The sequence below is a fragment of the Manduca sexta genome, chromosome 28 (assembly GCF_014839805.1).
Source record: "Manduca sexta isolate Smith_Timp_Sample1 chromosome 28, JHU_Msex_v1.0, whole genome shotgun sequence".
NCBI lineage: Eukaryota > Metazoa > Arthropoda > Insecta > Lepidoptera > Sphingidae > Manduca > Manduca sexta.
This window is the reverse complement of record NC_051142.1, coordinates 14349561-14374098: the sequence shown is the minus strand read 5'-3', so window position 1 is coordinate 14374098 and position 24538 is coordinate 14349561. Positions and strand designations below refer to the sequence as shown.

General features: G+C 36.4%; 1 protein-coding gene across 1 annotated transcript; it reads left to right on the top strand.

Annotated features, from left to right (window-relative positions):
- The first annotated feature begins 7536 nt into the window (after positions 1-7536).
- LOC115455616 lies at positions 7537-19007 on the top strand. The gene is made up of 15 exons (XM_030184247.2): positions 7537-7759; positions 8293-8420; positions 9444-9571; positions 9766-9883; positions 10560-10727; positions 11406-11514; positions 11856-11996; positions 13145-13225; positions 14472-14607; positions 15389-15501; positions 16056-16178; positions 16655-16828; positions 17490-17651; positions 18242-18331; positions 18849-19007. The coding sequence occupies exons 1-15, from the start codon at positions 7610-7612 to the stop codon at positions 19005-19007; spliced, it is 1980 nt and encodes a 659-aa protein (XP_030040107.2). The 5' UTR covers positions 7537-7609.
- The last annotated feature ends 5531 nt before the right edge of the window (positions 19008-24538 follow it).

Here is a 24538-nt window from a genome sequence, read left to right as displayed (position 1 = left end):
TTGCAACAGGTTTAAGTAACCACTAACTCTCTTTAACTTACTTACCCTCAGTATCAGAGGTCCATACCTCAGTAATGGGTCAGTATAATGATATACTGGCTCATATTATTTGTAGGTATAGAAATAAAAAAATAACTAAACACGTGCAGTGTATCAGGCTCCTTATATTTTATTTTGCATGGAAAAAATCAGTTCTATGAAACAGCGTAAATAAATGATGGTGTGTTGACTTGCGAAATTGGATACTTCATATGTTCCATCGCTACGCATTGTTTGCTCATAAATACTGGAAAAAATATACAAAACTCTATTCCACAAATGTTGGTGTTGACATGCATTGACTTCGCTTTGTGTTTCGTGTCAATACTCTTTTGATTAGAACTAAATGACTGACAAGCTATGTACTTAGATGGGCGACTCTAGAATTCTCCACATGAGTTAGTTAAGTATTTATTTTACTGGGTACTTAATTAGGTAGTCGGCTGCCTCGGTGGCAACGTTGTTATTGTACATGGTACAAGTAGGACTACCGCGCTGAGGTCCTGGCTTCGAATTCCGGGTCGGGCCAAAATAATTGTGACTGGGTTTTTCCATCTTAAAAACTACTCAGTCGCAGCTCGAAGTCAGGGAGTTTACGGTGTGATACCCCCGTGCCTCGGAAAGCACGTAAAGCCGTTTATCCTGCTCCTGATCTCTCTCCGGGAATGTCGGCTTGCCGTCTCATCGAACTATGAGAGTGAAGGAACACAGAGTGCATCTGTGTAATGCGCACACACTTGTGTACTATAATATATCCTGCGTACCTGGCTGATCTCCCTTGAGATTGGTCGCCGTGGTCGAAATTCGGCTACGAGGAGGTTATGGTAATTAGGTAGTCATAAATTTAAGTAATATTAATAGTACGTTCAGAGTTTACAACATCGATGATGTTAATTTTGTAATTTAAATAGTAGATAATGCCATGCATCTAACTACTGCTACTACTACTACTACTACTACTAGGATATATTTTATATCCGCTCGGATAGCGACCACCGTACTAAAACCCATAGTGGCCCATGTAAGTGCGTCGCGTTCTGGGATCAGCCTGTGTATATCCGGTTCCAACAGGTCGGCATAATTACCGGCATAAGATGCAGTGAGGTCACTTGGCCGGGCGCATATAAAAAAATATTACATCTTCATTATTATTTAATTATTTTAGCAACATCCCAATTCAGTCTTCAATTAAGAAATACTCCTCGTATCCGCCATCGCTAAGGAAAAATCAAAGCAAAGTAACGCGACGTATCGACGTAATTTTTCTTATTGACTAATAATCTGTATGTAAGGAGTAAGTTGGGCGCGTCGCGATGAATGCGCCGTTTCAATCAACGTCTCACCAGCGGTGGTGACTATTTGTTAGCGAAAGTCTTACCTGGCCGGATACGTGTTCTGTGAAATTAAATTCGCTTGTTTTGTTATTTTTATATTGGTAGTGGTTTTTAGGTTATAGGGTATCATGTCATTTTTCAATGGATTTTGGAAACGGAATCTCATATACTTATTAAATGTAAATGTTTAAAGAAACATTGATCTTCCTCTGGGTAAAAGTTAAATAATCGTGAAAAACAATTAGATAAATCTGCAGTTAGGACGTTGTAACAATATTTATAATATGATTCGTCTCTTTCTGTTAAAAAGTTAGAGACTATTTCTAAAAAATATAGCCTTAAAATTCCAGACCTATATATAAAATTCTATCAAACGTTATTGAAATTGATTGTTTAAATATAACAAACGATACCAAATTTTTCAATATGCAGTATTCCAAATTCTGAATTTTCAATCAATGCACAAACAGCGTTCATTCTTTACGACGCCGTAAACAACTTGATGCTGTTCTGTTTTGAACATTCGTTTGATGAAATGCGGTATACTGCAGTGAAAATTCATTCTCGCCGTGGCGCCCGAGGGCCTTTGCTTAGCAGATAAAGCGCGGGACACACAGGTCGTACGTCTATTCTTGCTTTGGCTTTGTGTTGTTTCTTTTATTGAAAGGTGAAATATAGTAGTGGATCTCAAGCGATCACTGTTGCGTAGAAGTATTCAAAATTTGCCCATAATACCAAAGATGAAGGATCACTAATAAGTATTATTCTTGCTTTGGATTTGTGTTGTTTCTTTTATTGAAAGGTGAAATGTAGTAGCGGATGTCAAGTGATCACTGTTGCGTAGAAGCATTCAAAATTTGCCCATAACATCAAGGTTGAACGTTAACTAATGAAAGTTTGTTCTTTATAATCTACACGGAAAATAATAATAATTGCAAATCACTGGTTTGAGGAAAATCCTGGAACCTCCGTCTAAATAATTTATTAATAAGTTTGCTATTGTCATCTCAACTCACACTTGCGATAACTTATCTTTGAATTTTGATCTCTGACCTTTGAACATCACCATTCTGATTTTAAAATTTGACCTTAATCGGTTGTGAGTTGTGACTTCAAATCTTTGACCCAGTCTTTTGGTAACATTTGGACTTTGACCTTTGATCCACGTATACTTTGTGTGACCTTTGAATTTCGGTCCTAGATCACAGCTGTTTTCTAATCTCTCATTATGTCTTCATTTTTCTTCCCCTGTCGCAGGTGGGTAAAAGAGTTTTTCCCAAAAAAAAAAATCCAGATTGCATATTTTCCGTGATAAAAAATTGCCTTTATGTTAATTAGGACATAGCCTATCTATATGACAATAATTAATGTCATCCAAATTCTTATAACGGTTTTTAGCGTATACTTCTAACAAATATCCATTCATTTTGAAAAACTTTCACGTTTATAAGTAAAATTTTTCGATATTACATTTTTCAGCAGGACCTGAGTATACGTTTCTGCTTCAAGAAATCTCATAGAAGTAGTTTCCGATAAACTATATTACCAAAAGCTATCTACTTCCAAGACAATTTTCCTAAATGCCATTTATACAGACTCTTGGCAAACAATACGGGACATGCGCGCGACACACGCTCACAATGCATCGAAATGAAAACTGGATCTTGAGGACTCTTCGGAGTCATATGCTTAGGGCAACTGAAATTACTCCCTGTGACGACTGAGTGCTGTTCAATGAGGTTCGGTAATAACACGGCTAATAGTGTATTTGAATTCAAAAGAGTTGGCTATTTTTGCTGGTGGTAGAATATATTTTATATCTGCCCAGATAGCGACCACCGTAAACTGGCCCACGTAAGTGTGTCGCGTTCCGGGATCAGCTTGTGTATGTCCGGTTCCAACAAGCCGGCATAATTCTGTCGCCTGTCGAGGAGTAATCATCGCTCATTAGTCGACATTCTATTAGATCTCACTTCACTTACCATCAGGTGCAGTGAAGTCACTTTTCCGTGCCCGTTAAAAAAAATGCGTTAGTAACTTTACGCTTTATTTTGATGTCTCTAGAGTTCTCTTTATTTATTGGTAGCTTTAGTATTAATTCCTTAAATATTTCGGCTTTAAAAAAAATGCGTTAGTAACTTTACGCTTTATTTTGATGTCTCTAGAGTTCTCTTTATTTATTGGTAGCTTTAGTATTAATTCCTTAAAATATTTTGATTTTAAATATATTTATTTCCGTTGTTTAAAAATAAGGTTATCCAAATAATACCTCCTATCGAAATGCTGCATCTGCTGATGGTTTTCATAACTATGCTCTGTCTTTATGAATGATTACCTGATCCCTAAATTCTTTTTTTTGTTTAAAGTCTTCAATACCCTTTTACAATAATATTCTAGTTCATATATTATCAGCATTATAAATTAACCTGTAAGACATCTGCCCCAAAACTAAATTAAAAACTAAACTTCGGATACAACTTAATTGTAAATGTACCCCAAGTGCCCAGACAGTTTGCGCGTCAAAATTAACTGGAATGTTTTCGAAATTAAATTCAAAACTCTTGTCATCCCAAACAAGTTTTAGTTTCGTGAAAATTTAAACGATGTTTAGTTCCAAATTGTTTGTACGTTTATAAAAAGGTTTCTGAATTTGTTAATTAAATTAGAATTGTGAATTAATTTGGAAACTTAATCAAATGACTAAGAATGAAACCTATAAAGTCAATTTAAACTTGGTCTAAGTCCGAATAGTAAACAGAGATATGAATTACCTTTTTTAAGTAGTTTAGGCTGATTTTACAGTAGTTTTCAGATGGGGTTGGTCGTCATTGATTCATGCTTTAATAGATAAAAATGCCTCATATTAAACACAAATAAATAATTTTTAAATAGAACATACCAGCTGATTCAATTCCTTACTTTTCTTTGTAAAACATAAACGTTATGTGATAAAAAAAGAGATGAAGTAGACATATGAATGCATGACGTAAGTTATAAGGTCGCCAGCCTTGCAGTACAAGAGTGCGAGCAAGATAGCACAGTCATGCGCTCTCTCTTGCTCACATACAAAATAATCAACTTATAAACTGCCCTTAACCAATGCTAACGCATTTACGATAACTTACAAATTTATACCGACTGCCTCGGTGGCGTAGTTGTATTGCCTGTCCGGTACAATAGCGCTCTGAGGTCCTGGGTTCAAATCCCGGGTCGGGCAAAGTGATATTTGGGTTTTTCTGCTCAGTATCAGCCCGGAGTCTGGAATTTGTGCCCGATATGGCGATAGGCTCACCCCCTATCACATCATGGGACGGAACATACTTGGCGAAAAGTGGGTGCCCTAGTTGCGCCTCTGCATACCCCTTCGGGGATAAAATGCGTGATGTTATGTATGTATGTATGTACAAATTTATAATAGGAAATGAAGACTTCCTCTAGTGCTATTACTTGCTAGTGTATGACGTACAAAATCAAACATAGGAGAATACCCTATTATACTACAATTACGGGCGTGTGTTACCAATTACTATTGTTTACCATCTCTGCTAACGTAACCTCGAATTAGCCACAGCAGTCAATATCGCCGGAGTAATTGTGTGCCTCGCATGGTAATGTACAAAGGGGGAATGTTATGTCGGCGCATCAACCAACTTTTGCATATGTATGGCCAGCATTCACATGGGAAGAAAAGGTGGATGTGTCAAATAAATTCATTATTACTGTACTTCACAGCATTTTCAACTCTAATAAAATTGGATATAGTAAACATTTTTTAATGCGACTAGCGATGCTTTCGTCCAGTCGTTAAGGATAAAAAATAACACTTATATCTGTAAAACAAAATGCCATACTAACACACGAGGCTTCTTAGGATTATTATCGAGGATAAGAAACACTATTATCCCTACTCACAATAGGGTACCGGACTCATTTTTGTTCTTTACTATTATCAATTATTTACGTTATATAAATTATAAAGCAAAAGGAATTATTAAAATCCGGTAAAAAATCAACAAATTATAAGTCTTTGAATGTCGGTGGAAGGGGCACTTAACAAGAAACAGAAAAGAGACGAAATACCCACATTTGACGTCATCGAGAATTACGACGCGTGCGAAAGAAAGAGATGAAGCGATATCCCCACAACGCGCCCACTTCTGAACGTTACAATATGTGAAATATGAATTACTAGCCTATTTTTTAACCAATTTTTATGCAGTTTTCGTAGGAGTGCTTCTTTTTCGTATTATTAACCATTACATATAGAATAATGAACAAAATCAAACATAGGCCGGTTCCCTATTCTGTAAGAAATATTTTGTTCGCAGCCAGTACCTCTAATATTACAGCCCACTTTGGCCTAGAGGCTATCATTATGAAGGCCTTCTTTGTTTCAAGCAGCGTCCCGCTTGTTTATGAATGCCATATCAATGCAAGCATCAATCTTCCCACGTCTGCGTTTAAGAGCATATTTTGCGAGCGCTGAACAAAGTGAGCGAGTTTTTTGTTTCCAAACAAATGGTCCGTGAAAGACGTTGGAAATTTTCGCCTGCGGCAATTTCGGCTCGGCTTAAAACAGTTTTCGCTTCAACCGTATTGTGTAATGATGCAATTTTTGAGTTACGCTATGCAAAATATACAGTTTATGATTTAATTTAAATTTAGTTTCACATTTTTGTATTTGAGACTGGTAACTCACCTATATCTCCGTTTGATGACTCTCCGTTTGATGACTCCGTCATGTTAGTTTTTATGGATGTAGATACTAAAAAATACACGAGAGTTTTGTTAGAGTTATTGCGTTGAACAATTAGATTTGGGTTGGGAATAACAAACCATTTTTTTGAGACTTTGGACTTTGGCATTCTCGAACCTGACTCACAAATGCAACGCTACCACTATGCTCTGTACAACAGTGATATCAACCCAGTTGGACTTCATGTGTGTTCTAGATAAAATGATATACAACGCATCACATAAAGTGCGCTATTGTGTTCAATCTATAAATTACATTAGAGTTGAGAATATTGTTGGAGACGTTTCAAACACAACAATCTACAGCTGCTGTGCAATGTTCATTAGCTCAAATGGGACATAAACTTGGGAAATGAAAGCTGCATCGATGTACTGGAAAGTATAGTACAGCGAGTTAGTTTGAGTTAAGGATGAGGAATGAGAATTGAAATACTAGACAATTTGACAGAGATCATGGTAAACACTCAACACAAATCCCGAGCATTTTACCTACAAATAGTATTTTAAGTATCGATAAGTATAAACAAAAAAATATACGCTCTACCTAGCCACCAAAGCTAAAAATCATTGTTTTTATAACTTAAACAGCTACCAGAAACTAATTGACCGGCAAAGAAAAGTCCTAAAGCAGGTAGATGGTGCCCTACTATACCTTCGTATATGGAGATGCACCAACGCCGCTCAATGTATGTGATAATCATATTTTAGTGTACAACAATACTGCTTCATAGTTGCTTATAATATCAGGTTTTATGATCATTTTTATATGAACATTATAATGGCGGAAATGTTGGATTATGGCTGGTGTAAAAACAATATAATTTACTACAGAGTTTATGAGCTTGAAGAACATTGATCATTCATATTTTAGTATCTGTCTTTTGTATAAATTACTAGATGACCCGACAGACGTTGTCCCGACTTAACTATGAATTTGCAGCGCGCATTCTGTCAATCGCTGACAGTTATTTCAAACAATTAACAGTTATATAAAATTAATATTTTCGTTAAGTTCTAATTTTCCGCGCAAATCTTTGATTTTTTCTTTCATAAGGACCTTCTGCTGATAATAACAAACACAACAAAAAAAAATAGTGAAATCGGTCCAGCCGTTCACGCGTGATGGCGTGACCAAAGGAAATAGGGATTCATTTTTATATATACATATATAGATCAACAGAAGAGTAACGTTTGACAGACGAATGAGTCGTTTGCCGGTTTAAAACTGCTACTCACATATTAAAAAATATATATTTCATAATGTTCATTAAACCTGCAAGTAGTTAGCAAAAATATTAGTATAAAACAGAAAGAATTTAAGCGATTCTCATTTTAAATTTCCCTATAAACCTCCTTTCGAACAGGTTCAAAAATTCTCTTCGGATTCCTGAACATAATATGTCATTCTCCTGTCAGTGAAGTTTCTAGCGCAGTGTGTCACTTTTATTTATTACCCAAGTTTATAATATACGGTCCACATAATGGAGGAGATGGGGTATATAGACGCCGATGATAGGAAGAACGCGTCATCACAATGGCAACTGGGAGCCACTAGCTCTTTGTCTATCGACTCTGTGTCTTCTAGGCAGATGAACCAGCATTTGAGTCATCATCTACATTTATACCAAAAGGTACAGTCTAAATATAGGTAATTTAAGTCGTAAGTTTATTTGTTCTTAAGTCAGCCCGAATGAAGAACATTCTCGAAAATAAAAGTCTTGGTATGCATTGTATGGTTTCTAAATCCTATTGGCTTCTTTTATTTAACGACAGGAACAGGTCATATTTGTTATTATTTTCAATAATTATACATTAATATAATGCTGTTCTATAAGGTAATCACGAATACTTAACTACATAATTATCAGTCACCATTGCTTATTTCTGTAAGTACCAATGAGCACGCAATGTTTTATAAACTGAAGTTAAAAATTAAAAATCCTCCCTAAATGCTCGACTCTGAGCAACTGAATAATTATCACAATAAAACCCGGTCACATTTTTTTTAAACCAGGCTCTAGCGCTGTTGTCATACTGTGAATTCAAGAACGCCACCAAGGCAGTCAGAAGCTATTTGCAGTTATGGGTAGTGTTACTACTTTTGGAGCTTACTCAAGCGAGCAAACACCTCATGCAGTTATAAAATATATGTTGTTTGTTTCAGAGAGAGATCCTGTCACAGCGCCGGAACATACCCACGTCGATGCACGAGCGATTGTCATATTACCGAACCTACGTCTCATCGCCTAACAAAACCCAAATTATTTGCATGCAGCACGTTGAATTCAACAGGTTTTATTTACTTATTGCGTTTCACATAATATTTCATATGAAAAATTTAAAACAAATAGTAACATTTTTTATTTAATCTTTTTATGCATTTATTAAAAAGTGATCAAACAGGTGCCTAGTTTAAGAGAAAAGGTCGGCTTACCAACGCTCACTAAAAATAATGACACACGCGCACACACACAATCCATTACAATTCCAGAGACCACTCTGAACCTTGATTTCAATAAACCTACAAAAGCATATCGTTCCAAAGCGGTCCGATTTGGGGCAGATATTTGCGGATAACACAAATATTTGTCTAAATTCAGTCGATACCCGAACCCTTTTTGTCTTTAAGTTTATTTTTAAGATGAATTTATTCTCGACTTTTATTACATCAGGATAATTCCTATTTCGAAATTACCTATGCATTAATTTATAATTATTGCTTTAATATAAGTAGGCCGGCATAATTGTACCGACTGTCCAGGAACGCTTATCTCTTGGTGGTCAACATGTTTTTTAGCATCTCTTCAGTTACCATCAGATGCAATGCCACTTTGCCGAGCCTTCGGTGAAAAAAAGTTCTAAATAAGAATATGTATGGTATTTGAACTTACGTCTACCAGTACAGAATGCTGGACGAAGAATCAATCTGCAATAATTTAACCTTCAAAAATCTATTCTCGAGACAAAAGTAGCCTTAGTTAAATATTTTTTAGAATCACTTTTTTTCCTTTTATATGGGCACTGGATCTGTTGCTAAGTTAAACTAAGTCCAAATAGAATGTCGACTGACGATACGATTTTAGCTGTCTGATTGGATAGGATTAGAAGTTCATAGGGCACCGAGTTTAAAGAAGCATTAATATAAGAGTTAATAATAGGTAATTTCAACCACGAAGACGCTCCCCACCACATTTTGATGCGTGTATGCTTATGCTGCTCACACACATTAAACGATTAAGGCAGTATTGGGGCGCATCGTTGATGAAATTATATTCTATATGGTGTTATTATGACTGAATATTATTCGTATTTCAGATTCCTATGGTATTACATATTCAATGTGTTCTTCAAGAGCCTACCGCATTCTTTCGTTTATATATTCCTCGCGTCATATGCTGCGGACGAACATCTGTTTCTATCAAAAATGGTGCCCATAATGCAAGGTGAATTTCTATCCTTTTATACATAAAGATTTAAAAATAACGTTATTGAAGCATTGTAGCGTTTATAATACAAGGGGAATGCCATGCTAATCTCTGGACATGGCTTATTCTTAAAATATTATATTTTTAGTGTTCTAATAATTTATAAATATTATACAAAGTTATTTCAGTCGTATAAAATTTTCTCTTTTCAGGATGTAAATTTACATTCCTCGTTGCTGGATTTTTCGACCTAGTCGGATTCATTGATACAGCTATACTCCTTCTGGACTACGTGGTGTGCGGTTTACTCTACAAAAATCCGTGGAATCGGTAAATATGAGTATATTCCCATTTTTGTTCTAATTTTTTTATCAGTGCCTAGCTTTTTTTAGTTATTTCGGGATAAATATTTTCACAGGATAAAAAGTAGCCTATAGCACTAATGTGTAAAGTAGTCTTCTATTAGTAGAAAAAAGCAAAATCCGTTAATTAATAGTTCCTGAAATTAGTGTTTTCAAACCAACAAATTCTTTAGCTTTATATATTAGTACAGTACTCATTTATTCCCGAAAAAGTATGCAGAGGCGCAACCAGGGCACCCATTATTCTCCAAGTATGTTCCGCCCTAGGATGTGACAGGGGGCGAGCTTATCGCCATATCGGGCATAAATTCCAGACTCTGGGTTGATACTGAGCCGTAAAACCTAAATATCACTTTGATCCCGACCTGGGATTCGAACCCAGGATCTTAGAGTGCTGCCGTACCGATATGCTGGCCTGTTGAACATACACAGGCTGTCCCGGAACGCTACACACTTACGTAGTCCATTATGGCGGCTTTAACACCTGCTGTACGGTGACCGCTATCTGCGCAGATATAAAATATATCCTACCAGCAAATAATTATTATCACATGATTCTCTTAGTGGTTAATCAATTAAAATAAAAAATATACCATAGAAAATTTAAAGTGAGCCAGCAATATATTAAACAAATTTCACTTCAGGTGCAAAGCGGCGAGTTACTTCAACATCCACCGAAACGTTACTATGTACTGCTACAATATGTATGACTTCGCAAAAAAATTTGAGAACGGTACAGCACATTTTCAAGCGTTTGCGTACATAGATGAAAATGAGGAGGTGTTTCAAGTAGCTCAAGTGGAGTACTACAGGTTTGGTATATAGTATGTTTCGGAAAGGTCGAATTAGGTAGAAAGACCATTGGTGCTAAATTACTAGTATACCTGTAGCGGTACAATTAGTATACATACCGCCATCTCGTCAACATCAGCGGAAAATCGAGAAGACCTATGTGGTATTGACACAACTGTAGTGATTTATCGCATAGCAATCACGCAAGATGGCGACAGACGATCCTGGATTACGATTGCACAATTTGAACGACGCGTTGCATATGTACCACCTTCGAATAGGAACCGCAACCATCTGTTCCTCTACAGCGGTGTTTATCTTTACGCCGCTTCATACCCGAAAGATGAGGACACGGAAGCCTTTGGTTTTTTTTTAATCAGATTAGTGCTTTTGGCTATCTATTGTTAAGAACTATGCCGCCAACATAAATATTCCTTGCGATTCACACCCCTCCCCTACAGAAATTAAGAAAAGCGACGCAAATCTCGTGGAAGCCAGCCCTGGTACGAGAATCGGCTTCGACTTATCATATAGAAACCCCTATTGCTACTGGAACGTCTCCGTCATTATAAGTTGGATAGTGAGATTCCAGTACAATCATGCCTTCATGCCTTGAGCTCTACATCAGGGAGGTCAATACAATCCATACTGGTGTTCATATCAGAGAAAAACCCTGATCATTATGTTGTTTATTTCAGACATCGGATCAGAATATGGGCAACACCACTCAGCCTTTTCTATTTTGGTGTAATTTGGGTCTTAGCTGCTATGATGCATAGGCAAGTTTACAAGAAATGTTTCTGGAAGGTGAATATTTTTTTTGATAAATCTCCGCCAAATTATAAACCGCTGTAAAATGCTATGGATATAATACCCGCATGGAGATAAATTGATCTGTGTGAATCGTAACTATGTTTTGATTATTGGAATAGTGACCATTAACGAGATATGCCTGTAACATGATTCAGAATTGTCTGTGAAATAGGAGTTTTTAAAATTATGTATTTCAATAATATCCCGGATAAATCAAAGATGTATATTTCGTCAAAGGTATTATATTATTTTTAGAAAATATTTTTCATACATCATAAACCAAAGTTCAAGTAATTTTAGTTGAATATTACTTATCATTGACCCCTCGTTTGCAGATATTGAACACATTGCAATGGGTTGTGAACACCGTAGATTTAATATCATTCGTGCATCTGACTTTGGCGTACTTTCAAGAGAGGTTAGAAGATATACCAGCCACGCCGATGCCAGTCGACGATCTCACCAACACACTATGGGTAATTATGTCGCTTTAATGCAACTGACATGCAAAAAGCGGCGATGGCCTAGTTGGGTGTGGAACGGACTGCCAAGACGAATATCCGCAGGCTCAAATCCCAAGGGCACACACCTCTGACTTTTCTAAAATCATATGTCTATTCTTTGCCAATTTATCGTTCGCTTTAACGGTGAAGGAAAACATCGTGAGGAAACCTGCACATCTGAGAAGTTCTCGATAAGAATTTCGAAGGTGTGAAGTCTACCAATCCGCACTAGGCCAGCGTGGTGGACTAAGGCGTAATCCCTCTCAGTAGTAGAGGGAGGCCGTGCTCAGCAGTGGGCATGTATATAATACAGGGCTGATATCATTATAATGCAACTGAGCAGATGATCACATTGCCGTATGGTAAACGACTGCTTGTAAACAATAGCAGTACTGCCCAGATCTTTGAATTAAGAAATACTGTGTAGCCGCCTCTGTCTTCTAATAGGTCGATTCAGATATCTCACAGATGATACTCTGTATTACTTCTGCACCATTATCGTCTCTAAATGAATGAATCCCTCCTAGCCGAATTTCGGCCACGGCGGCCAATCTCAACGGAGATTAGCCAGGTACGCAGGATATATTATAGTTCACAAGTGTGTGCGCAATACAGAGGGTGCACTCCCTGTTCCTTCACTCGAATAGTCCGGTGAGACGGCATTCGACATGACCGAAGAGAGATCAGGCGCAAGACCAACGGCTTAACGTGCTTTTCGAGGCACAGGGGTATCATACTGCCAACTTCCTGACTGAGCTACGACTGAGTAATTTTTAAGATGGAAAATCTCAGCCACATTTATTTTGGCGCGACCCGGGATTCGAACCCAGGCCCTCAGTGCGGTAGTCGTACTAATACCGTGTACAATCTCAACTACGCCACCGAGGCAGTCAATATGTCATCTATATCAATATTATAAAGAGGTGAAGTTTCTAACTTTGTTTGTTTCACTAATAGGAATCTGCATTACTTCTGAATATAATAGGTTATTTTTTAGCCTAGAAAATATAAAGCGGGACTTTTATCACGGCAAAACATTGTCACGCGGGCGGAGCCGCGGGCTAAAGTTAGTATCCGATAATAGTATTAGTGGACATAATGTTGTTTATTTCTTTCTGCAGAAAGCTGATATTGACTTGTTGGCGGAATCGACGACAGCGCCACCTCTAGTTCACATTCTAACAGCTAGAAGTACTCAAGAGGTAAGCGTTCTGGAGTGACGATTGATACTATAATTGGGACCTGTATTTAACTTCGATATAACGAATCAAAATATATTCAAAGGAATATTGTCAAAAATATTATAGTACTAGCTTTTGCTCGCGGCTTCGCCCGCGTGAAGGTGTTTTCCAGGATAAAATTCCACTGTTTGATAAAAGTCTTGCTACATATTTTCCCGATACTTATAGGTTCAAACTAATTTTATCCCCAATCTATAATTTCAGTTCAATCAGTCGAAAATCTAAGAACATTTATACAAACTTTCATCCCCTATTTTATCCCCTTAAGGGTAGAATTTATCAAAATCCTTTCTTAGGGGATGCCTACGTCATAGTAGCTTTATGCATGTAAAGTCTTAGCCCGATCCGTCCAATGGTTTGGGCTGTTCCTTGATATATCACTGTCAGTCACCTTTGAGTTGTATATTATATTAACAACTGAAGTTAGCTAAAATTGAGTTTCTCGAAGCCGACCACTATTTATGTACTATGTATTTTGAGACTATGCAATTTTGTCGCGTTCGCGATTCACTTTCACTTTTGTTGAGTTTCAGAACGCGATATTAGGTCCTCCAACGCGCACGCGAATTTGAACTTTATGCAGCGGTAATAAATTACAAATTGACTCTCCATTTTATTTAGAAAACGTTTGTATGGGAAATAGAAAAATGCTGTTTTGAGGATTTTCCCGGCAATTATTCGAATTTTTCTCACCTTTTAAACCTTCCCTAGACCTCCACGAATAATTCAAGACCAAGATAAGATAAATCCGTTCAGCCGTTCTCGAGTTTTAGCGAGACTAACGAACAGCAATTCATTTTTATATATATAGATAAAGTTCATTACTACTGAATAAAACAAGAACAAGTTATATACATGTGTATAATGTATTTTACTGTATAAGTTATATATTTCTATATTTAAATCTACCTTCGCTATGTTTAAAAACAAAGTTTTCGTCTCTCCACCAAGCCTAGTTATCTGGTAGAGAATGCCTTGGTATTAAATCCACCTTTCTATTCTCTGTATAAAGTGTCAGAATAAATAAATAACTTTCTAGCCTGATCGAAAGAGCTATAACTGCCTGTAATAGTTAGCAAAATGATTTTGCACTTACGGCATTACTCTAATCTCCTTGACTTTGAGAGTAAAATAGGGCCTGATTCTCATAGTCCTCATTATTAATACATAGTAAATAAGGTACATTTTGAAAACTTTTATTTTACAGATAGAGCCGAGTAGAGACAGCGCGATCATGATAACTTCAAACGCGATATGCTTCATATTCAGAGGTCTTCTGACTTACAGGATCAAGAGGTATATTGAGAGTCAAGTAAAGGCGCCCATATACCAAACTGACTTTAGTAAGTTATTGTAGTGTCGGTGATTAACTCGAGTAAAACAGCCGGTCAGGTTCACAGTTGCTTTATTACTAGGTGTCGCTCGGGCTGTGATGTTTGAGTCGCAGCTCAAGGGTAGATATAAATGTTTTTATAATTGTTCGCGAACATATCAGTTATTATTTTTTTTAAGTAATCACCTTTTTCGTAATTTTCAAATTTGTAAAAAGATTTAAATTTGACGATGACTAAGTTTATGGCCGAATATGTTGAAGTCCTATTTGGATTCAGGAACAAATTTCAATATCAGCTTCAACTTCTCCTATCATTATGTCGCATAAATAGTATTTTATTAAATTGTTTCCTCAAACAATTGTTTGTGAATATCTATTTAATTTATTTGCATATAAAGCTGTTTTTACCTTAGCAAGATAGTAATGGTTTCGCGTTTGAAAAAAACACTTCAAGAAAAAAATATTATTGACTAGTTGACCCGATAGACGTTGTCCTGTCTTAACTATGTATGCACGCGCGCATTCTGTCGATCGCTGACAGTTATTTTAAACCACTAACAGTTATATAAAAATAAGATTTGCGTTAAGTTTTCTTAAATTTTCAAATTTTTCACGCAATTTATTGATTTTTTTTTCATAAAAACCTCCTACTGACCATAACAAACACAACAAAAAAAATATTTGTGAAATCGGTCTAGCCGTTCACGCGTGATGGCGTGACTAAGGGAAATAGCCTAATAGGGATTCATTTTTATATATATATATATAGATTAAACTTTTTCTATTTTCAGATCAACACTCGTGGTTCTATTTTTGGCCTATGTATTTTTACACTTTGTCCTTGGGAGATCTTTACACGATAGCATTTTTTTCTTTTAATTTGATCATGGAGTTTTTGTCTATAGTAAGTACTTTTTGATGCCTTATTTTATAATACTTTGGAAAATAATAATGATAAGAGATTTAATTATAGACATTTTATTTTAACTCTTGATGAGTTACTGTAAGGACTATTTTACAACACAATATTAACAGGAAGCAAATATATCTACAATAGATTTACAATAAACATACTAAACACTTAATAATAAGATTCTTTACACGGCGTGTAAGAGCCGTTTTTAAAAAACGAACACAGTATCAATCTTTAATCCGATCTTGAGAATGAACCAATTAAAATAATTTATTTGTAAGCATGTTAAAAAAATATTCATTCTGATTAGTCAATTTTTGAGATAGATCGAAGAAAGCGATTAGAATCATTTATTTAAATTTGAAGTAAGCCATTGAGTCCATTTTGATCAAATTTGCTATGCGATAAACTTTAAAATATGTAAGCCAAATTCCATGTGGGCAAAGCCAAATTCCATATGGGCAAAGCCAATTTACATTTGAGCAAAGCCAAATTCCACGTGAGCAAAGCCGCAAGCAAAAGCTGTAATTAGTCATTCTTTACAGACTGTCACATTCTTCTGTTTGGTGGAAACAATTGTGTGTGAGTGGAAGTGGGCCCGGAGATGGCTGGTCACCATGGCGCTTACAGCCACAGCGGCTGTCGTCATGTCAACAACTTCACTTCATGTACGTAGTATGGTATCATAATAATAGTGTTAGCATAAAACATTTTAGTGAGGGTATTTGTAACACTTTTTGTTATAAAAACACGTGAGCGTTTGACAGACCGAGTTAGTTGATTGTTGATCGTCGGTTGATTCGTGAAATATTCGTGAAAGTATTTCTGTAGTCAGTGATATTTCTTTTTCTTTTAATTAAAATCGAATCAGTTTTCTAAAAATAGTATAATCCAGCCAAGTATGAATGGACTTGAATGTCGAGTGTACTTTAACACTTCTTGTTTTAATTATTATTTGTTAGTATATCCACGGATTAGGGTGTAGTTAAACAAATATGTAATAAATTTAGAATTACCCATTATAGATTACTGTTTAAAACACTTTTGAAATGTGACGGATAGATAAAGATGGCTTACCCTTAGAATAGTATTCCTTTAGAATTATTAAAGTATGGAACCTTAGGAATATGAAATTTACTTTCAGAATCGTCTTCTATACTACATCTATAGCAAATTAATAGCGACCCTGGCAGAAGTACTTATACTTTATTGCATGTATCCTTTGGGAAGGTTGGTGGATGACGTCACTTTCCATTATGGCATACCACCAACAAGATTGAGAATCTTAAGCCTGAGTTTTGTGCCTATTTTCTACACGGTACGTGTAAAAGTCCCTTTAAGTTCATAGATATTTTATTTAGTTCTATAGGGTTCTATTTAATATCTGTTTTATAACTTACTAGCGACCCGCCCCAGCTTCGCACGGGTGCAATATTTCTCCACTATTTAATGGATGTTATTATACATATAAACCTTTCACTTGAATCACTCTATCAATTAAAAAAAACCGCATCAAAATCCGTTGCGTAGTTTTAAAGATTTAAGCACACACAGGGACAAAGAAAGCGACTTTGTTTTACTATGTAGTGATTGATTTCTAATGTCACATAAACGTATAAGATGACCAAATACAAATTTCACATGCGGATCTGTGAAACTCTTACACTCCCCAAGACCGCAGTTCCGTCCTCGCCGCGTTCCCCGTCCCCCCCACCCTTCTAATAGTTACAGCCCGCGTGCCGACGAATACTGGTTAGATTGTTAGTCCGCTACGAATACTCGCACCTATAAGCATTGATGTCTCATCCTCTCCCATTCATCGTCCTGAGCCTAGTTTCTTAGCCCGTTAGTAGGTTTCCCTCAACATGGCCGTTTAATTTTTAAACATCACTAAAAATGTGCGCACTATAAGGGGGATAAAACCCATATACCTACATATGTATGGAAAGATAAAAAATCTAGGTTATTTTCTATTGCAGATAAAATGCTACACAATGATGGACGCTCTCATAGAAGTGATAGTGAAGGCAAAGTTCGTGGACAAAGATAAGAGTTACAAATGGACCTGGTCGCTTATGCTAGTGCCAATCGTGTTGGGCATCTTCTATACTATTTATGTTTATATATTTAAGTTGAAGAAGGTTTGTAATTTGTAGTAATAGATCCTTATGAAGTACCTATCTAAATATATTACGAAATAATGCTTAAATGATGTATTCGAAACGAAGGGAAGGTGGAAGACTACTCAATTGTGGATGTATCGTCCGTACGATTCAATATCATCGCTTTGTTTATATGCAACAATGTTCAAACATAGTGTATTGGGATTATGACACTGCTGTCTAAAGACGGGCTTATTACCCACGAAAATAGGGATGGAATAAATGCAATGTATATTGGCTGCATCAGCTACACCCCTCCCTACTCCCTTGGGGAAAAGTCGTCTACATATTATGATTCCTTCCTAACAGAAATTCATCCACGTCGACCAACCTTAACAGAGATCAGCCAAGACATAATATTATAGTGCACTAGTGTGTGCGCAATACAAAGGTGCACTTTCTGTTTCTTCACTCATAGTCCGGTGAGACGGCAATTTGACATGACCGGAGAAAGATCAGAGGACCGTCTACATAATATATATCATCTACATGTTCTTACAAATAACCAGTTATAGTTCAAGTTAAAATTAAGAAGTATTTAATATCTCTAATGATTTCTTTCTTTCTAGCATTGGCAACAGATCTTTTGTCCACACCCTTCATGGGGCCCGAAAGACTACTCAGCGAGACAGCTCAGGAAACAATACGACTCTCGTGTTGTAAGCAACGTTTTTCAATAGCTTCGTGTTAATATGAAACCATTTAGTTTTTTATTTATTTTTCTGCAAAAACAAGGACTTAATAAATCGATACTTTCATTTTGAATCCGAGATTTTTTTATGCGGGCTCGGCAAAGTGACCCTTCTGCACCTCATAGTGGAGAAGGGTCCAATAGAATGTTGACTGACGAGAGATGATTACCCCTCAGTAGTCGACACATTCGGCCTGTTGGAACCAGATATACGCAGACTGATCCCGAAATACGACGCACTTACGTAGGCCACTATAGCGGGTTTTAACCCCTTGTTTACGGTGGTCGCTATCTGGGCGGATATAATATCTATCACCGAAATCTAAAATAAATAAGTCATATTACCTAAGCATCTCCATTAAACTTTATACTGATATTATTTTCGCGATCGATTCATAACTAGCGATTAGGCTTCATTGAAAGTAACTGTTAGTCGATTTTAAATCATAAGTCTGTGATGGAGGGTGTATTTTACTTAATTTCAGTACACTGGGTCTCAAGCATCTCGGGTGCTCGGACGATACCTGACTACCAAAGCAGAGCCGAAAGCATACAAACTGGACTTGAGATACGATAACAGAAGAAGATCGATGGTCGTCAACACGGCCGATGTGCGCTTCGAGTACGAGAAAAAATGGATGTGACATATTTTAGACAATATTATAGTTAAAATTCAATAAATAATCTAGATGTTCAATTTGGCATTTCTTTAAAGTAGTCTTTACATATAATGCAATCATACACACAATCACACATTTTCACGCATTTATCCCCGAAGGGGTATGTAGAGGTGCAACCAGGTCTCCCACGTTTCGCCAAGAGTGTTTCTTCCCATGATGTGGGAGGAGGCGATCATATCGCCATATCGTGCACAAATTCCAGACTCTGGGATGATACTGAGTAGAAAAACCCAAATATCACTTTGCCCGACCCGGAATTCGAACCCAGGACCTCAGATCACTGCCATACCGCGCTTCAGTTAACTACGCCACCAAGGCAGTCAGGGAAATAGGTATAATTTGTGATCAAGAATAAACTTTCAAATTATTTACACTTATCTATTAAGCTCAGTTGCGATAATAGGTTTTAACACATATTTTCATATCATGAGTTTTTTACATTATCTATCTGAAAACTACTAGGCCAGCGTGGTGGATTAAGGCCCAATCCCTCTCAGTAGTAGAGGAGGCCCGTGCCCATCAGTGGGGCAGTATATAATACAGGGCTGATATTATTATTATTATTCTTTAATGCACATAAACATACGCGCATTTTATCTCAAAAATATAGTGATCCTCGCCACGCATTAGACCCTTGTCTTCAGATCAAGTTTTAATATTATAAAAATATATTTAATACCATCGTATTATGGATTCAATTGGACCGCAGAAAGAAATTTTAATCAATCATTTCACGCCCGGTTGATGCTAATTTATGATTTCGGTGGCTCACGAACCTTCATCACAAGGATTTAAAACAAGCACTACTAGAAGTGTTGGTACAGAATTTTGTTTTAGATAAATGTATTCTTCTTCTTTTGTATTATAACTTCCATCTTTCGGTGAATTCGCTGATGTCGAATAATAATAATACTGCCGTACTAAACTCAAAAAAAATCTAAATTTAGATTTTTATGTTGTCAGATAGCTTAAACAATTACCCATCCAATGAACTTCCCTAAATAACGGTATCTTGTTTAGAACTTGTAAAAAAACCTTATAAGAGTTTTTCTATCTCTGTTTTACATACAAAACTATAAAACTATATTTACAAAACTTCGATTATCTCGAAATAAGGTTTTCCTGACATACCGCTTTTGCGCTTAGCACGGCAGAATAGCAGATATAAAACAAAAATAGGACTACAACATCTAGAGCATTTATAATCAGATAAATGCCAATCCAATTCCAATTTGTTGTGATTGGCGGTATCGTTTTAATGTCAATCCTGGTAATGTCAAGTTTGAAAACAGAAGACACATGCTATATGTATAAAAAAATGTCTACTAGTTTTTCACATACTTGGTGACATTTCCTTTGTCTTTATGTTCAGTGGTTCGGCGTATTTCTAATTTTATTGCTTTCCGGAGAACTTTTAATAAAACCTCGCAATTATATTCGCGTTCGTTTGACAACGGCTGGAAACTTCATTTTCAACTTATTGTAAAGTGTTTTCGACTAAACCACAAGTCATAAAACTGTTTCTAATTGGGTGTCCGGGTAATTATGTTATACCAGCACGATTGAAATCCAATTGTGATTTTTCGTTTTAAAGTTTATTGCGACATAGAGGTTTTTTATTTTCCTGGTCAGCCTATAACTTTTCTTTTATTGCCAACGTAAGACATATCAGCAGATATCTCAGCCCATAGCCCATAGGTAGCCCATCTGAGACTATTCAAGGCAGACCATTTCAAGGATGTAGTTAAGGTACGGACTACTGCAATGTTATGCCTTTTTATCACCTTGTTTGAAGGAGGACGTGATATAGCATCAACGCATCATAAACAGCTTTTATATTACAGTGAACTCCGTCGAACATTCTAGAAACATCTGCTTTAATGTTGTAAACGATTCTAATTTTAGCGTTGACAAATTACACGCACAAGTTCTGCCATTTGTTACTAGATGTCGTTACTTTAAAATTTATGAAAGCACTTCTCACGGTAAAAATAATGAATATTTTGTTTTGCTTATGTCTCCTCCATTTCCTTAACCAACTGTTTAACCTGCTGCCAAACAGCATTATGTAAACGTAATTGTATTTTTGTTGGAAAGGACATGAGACCTAAAGTCGAATATCTCAAAGTTACAAATGCAGTGCAGTGTCATAATATGTTTAATCTAAGTTAAATTGATACCGTTTACGAGCAAACAATAATTATTTTGATCACAAACACAATAACACAACACAAATCCGCTAACACCACTACAAAATAAAATCAATAACGAAGCCGTCACATATTAACATTCATAATATATTCAATCAATTTCAACATAAAACACGTAAACTCATCAGCATTAATACATGAAATCACCGCGGTGTCACTCGGCACGCTTATTACGAATGGACCATTTGGACGTGTCAAATGCAAATGAACGGGAACAATCGCGCTTAGGACCAAATTAATTAATTTCAGTCGGTATGTTTCAATTTTAATCATCTATCGGATGGGTGGTGCGTTCATTGTATTCCATTTTTGTCGTACATTTAAAGGAAAATGAATCACCGGAATCTTACACCCATTGTATACTTGCATTGCTGACGTTCGAAAGGGGATCTTTATTATAAATGCATCAGCATTCAGTAGGTCAAGGCAGCTTTTGGATTCGTGCCATTCCCATATAATTCTATTGTCAACATGTTTAGGCTCGTAATCTTTTAAATTAACTTCAGGCCATTAGTCAATGGTCTCTTGATAGTATTATGGTCGGACATTCATGGGTCCAATACAACTGATACAAGTGCTATTGATTCACAAAAAAAAAACACTATGAATTAGAGAGGCGAAAGAGGTACACACCTCTGACATCAAGGTCGTAGCATATTGGCTCAATAGTCTCTGCCCATTCCTATGGGACAAAGGTGTGTATGTACACATTATGGAACAAATTAATAAAAATAATTCTGCCGTTTGCATTGAAGTGTCAGTGACTATCAAAAACCAGGATAACGTCAGTGAATAGATTACGAACACAGTTAAAATCAATATTTATGATATCATTATTCGATCATTGTGATACAATTGTAGTAGCAATCTTGAGGCCCTGGAGTTCAACAACACTGATATTAATATCAAGCTAAGCCCAATTTAAATATGTTTTCTCACTAAATTTAGTAGTCCGAACTCATAAATCATGAAGGTTTCAACATATTGAGGAGCCGAGCTAAAATTAAACGTACAATTTGGCCAAATGGGAAATATCTCATCACACATTACACAGCATCACACAGCAGGACCTATCTCACCTATGCACCAGGAGTTTGCGTAGCAGGGTAACTATGTGCTAAGTAATTTAATCGGGCTCCACTTTTGTAAAACTACTTAAAACATGAGTCCAAGTATTTTTCTAAAAAAAATTATGAGCTATCATCCAAGAATCCAACATCCAAAGATCATAATCGACGATTAATGAAGTAATTAAAGATATATTAATCCAAGTCTTTATCTTTATCGTATACAACAGTATGCGAGTTCACCTGACCGCAGCGAGTAGTTCGCAGCATCGGTAAGTAATCGAAGCACCGTCTAAAGTGCTCTCAAGGCACCCACAAACTCCTCCATTCACACACCACATAAAATATTAACTCATTTTCTATGACCTGATTCAGAAATGGTCTCTACTATTTGTCTCAAGTTGTTTTAGTGACATCGATTCGAGTTTTATAAGAAACAGTGTTTGAATAAGCTACTGTGATTAACAAAAACAGATCGATAATTTGATTTTAATATAATCCAGCAGTTACATACATACATGGTCCGTCCCATGAATACGAAGGCTTCAAAATCTTCGAAACGTCGGGAGAAAATTATAATATAAAAAACCTTGATAAAATGCTAAAAATAGTTTTATTTCTATACCTGATATTAACGTACATCATCAAATATAGTCAATGCCAAAATTTTGGATATGAGGGATAAAGAACTACAGATCGACGTCATAATATGGTTTAAAAAAAAACCTTCGCACGAGTGGTCTAATTAATACTCACCCATCGACCGAAACTTTGGTATCCTAGTACTGCATTACAATGCTGAAGTCTCTCTCCCCAGGATATGAGATAGGTCTCAATGCATCGTAGTCTCAAAATCTCAGCAATGGCATCCGCTAAATGTGCAAAATCTGAACTACGACGTCACCATCTATTATTATTACAGAATCGTATTTCAAATCTCAGCATTAGTAACTCCACTACATTCTAGATGCAACATCTAAACTACAAATAGTAAGCGCCGCAGCTCAGACCTGGTCTCCTGAGGGTAGAACTCGCTAGGTTATTAACGAGTCCACTTCATCGCTCCGCGGATGACGATCTAACGCGATCGTTCTAGATTTATTATACCAAAGGACTCGCACTCGGGAATTGGTATCATGATATTAATTACTCTTACAATATTAACGAATATAGGAGTCATAGTTTAAGAGATTGTTAAGTGCGTAATAACCTATTTGGAAACGAGAAGGACTCCAGACATGAGGATTCGCAGGTTCAAAACCCAAGGTCCACGCGCCCCAGGGTATTTGAAAGTGTCGTGTGCCTATTGTTTGTCATTTATCGTTTACTTTAACAGTGTGGGAAAACATAGTGATTTAACTTTTACATTAAGAATTCTGTCTAAGCAGTCACTGGTGGTAGGTCTCTCATGTGAGAGTTCCCCTGGTTAGGTACTACCGCAATGTATATTTCTGTCGCCTAGCAGCAGTGTGTGGTCACTGTTGTGTTCCGGTTTCAAGGCCATTGTAGCCAGTGTAAGTACTGGACATAATAAGACTTCATCTCATGTCTTAGGATGGCGAGCGCAGTGGAATACCAAACAATACTTGTAATTCAAGGTGTTGGTTGATGTTTCTACTGTTTATGGGCAATCGTATCGCTTACCATAAGGAGAACGGTAAGATCGTCTCGTCAAAAAAATAATAAATCGAAGGTATATGAAGTCTGCCAACCGACCAAGACTTCTTTACTAACAGGAGGCTTTTTAATACTAAAGAGGAGGCCCGTGCACATCAGTAAGACAGTATAATAATATACGTGGCTGGTAATAAGGTTGACAATTGCGTAAGATTCTCAAGAGTAACAAAATTTCTAGACAACAAGTTCAAACTGACTAAGGTTGTTCTTCGTGCTTAGTTTGACTTCTTTAGTACCGTGAAAGCATTTCGTAACTCTTTGTTACTAAATCCAGCCATTAAGAATGCTTTTCAGGATTTTGTTTAAGATCTATTTTTAACATATTATCTTATAAAGACTACATTGAAATTTGTAAGAAATAAGAGGAATATACAACACTGAAAGTCAGAATCAAATGAAATCGTCCCTATATTCTTTTTTCAATATTAATAGAACACAATTAGAAAGAAATCAGGATTGGATTGGATTGGATTGGATTATTAGGCTTTCAGCAATTTACTGGCCATACATGATGCAACAGCAAAGTTGTTACTGTAAGATA

Coding starts and splice junctions, on each gene's coding strand:
- LOC115455616 (XM_030184247.2), top strand. CDS start 7,610: ATGGAGGAGATGGGGTATATAGACGCCGATGATAGGAAGAACGCGTCA. Junction 8,421..9,443: donor CAGCACGTTGAATTCAACAG/GTTTTATTTACT, acceptor TTCGTATTTCAG/ATTCCTATGGTATTACATAT. Junction 9,884..10,559: donor TACAAAAATCCGTGGAATCG/GTAAATATGAGT, acceptor ATTTCACTTCAG/GTGCAAAGCGGCGAGTTACT.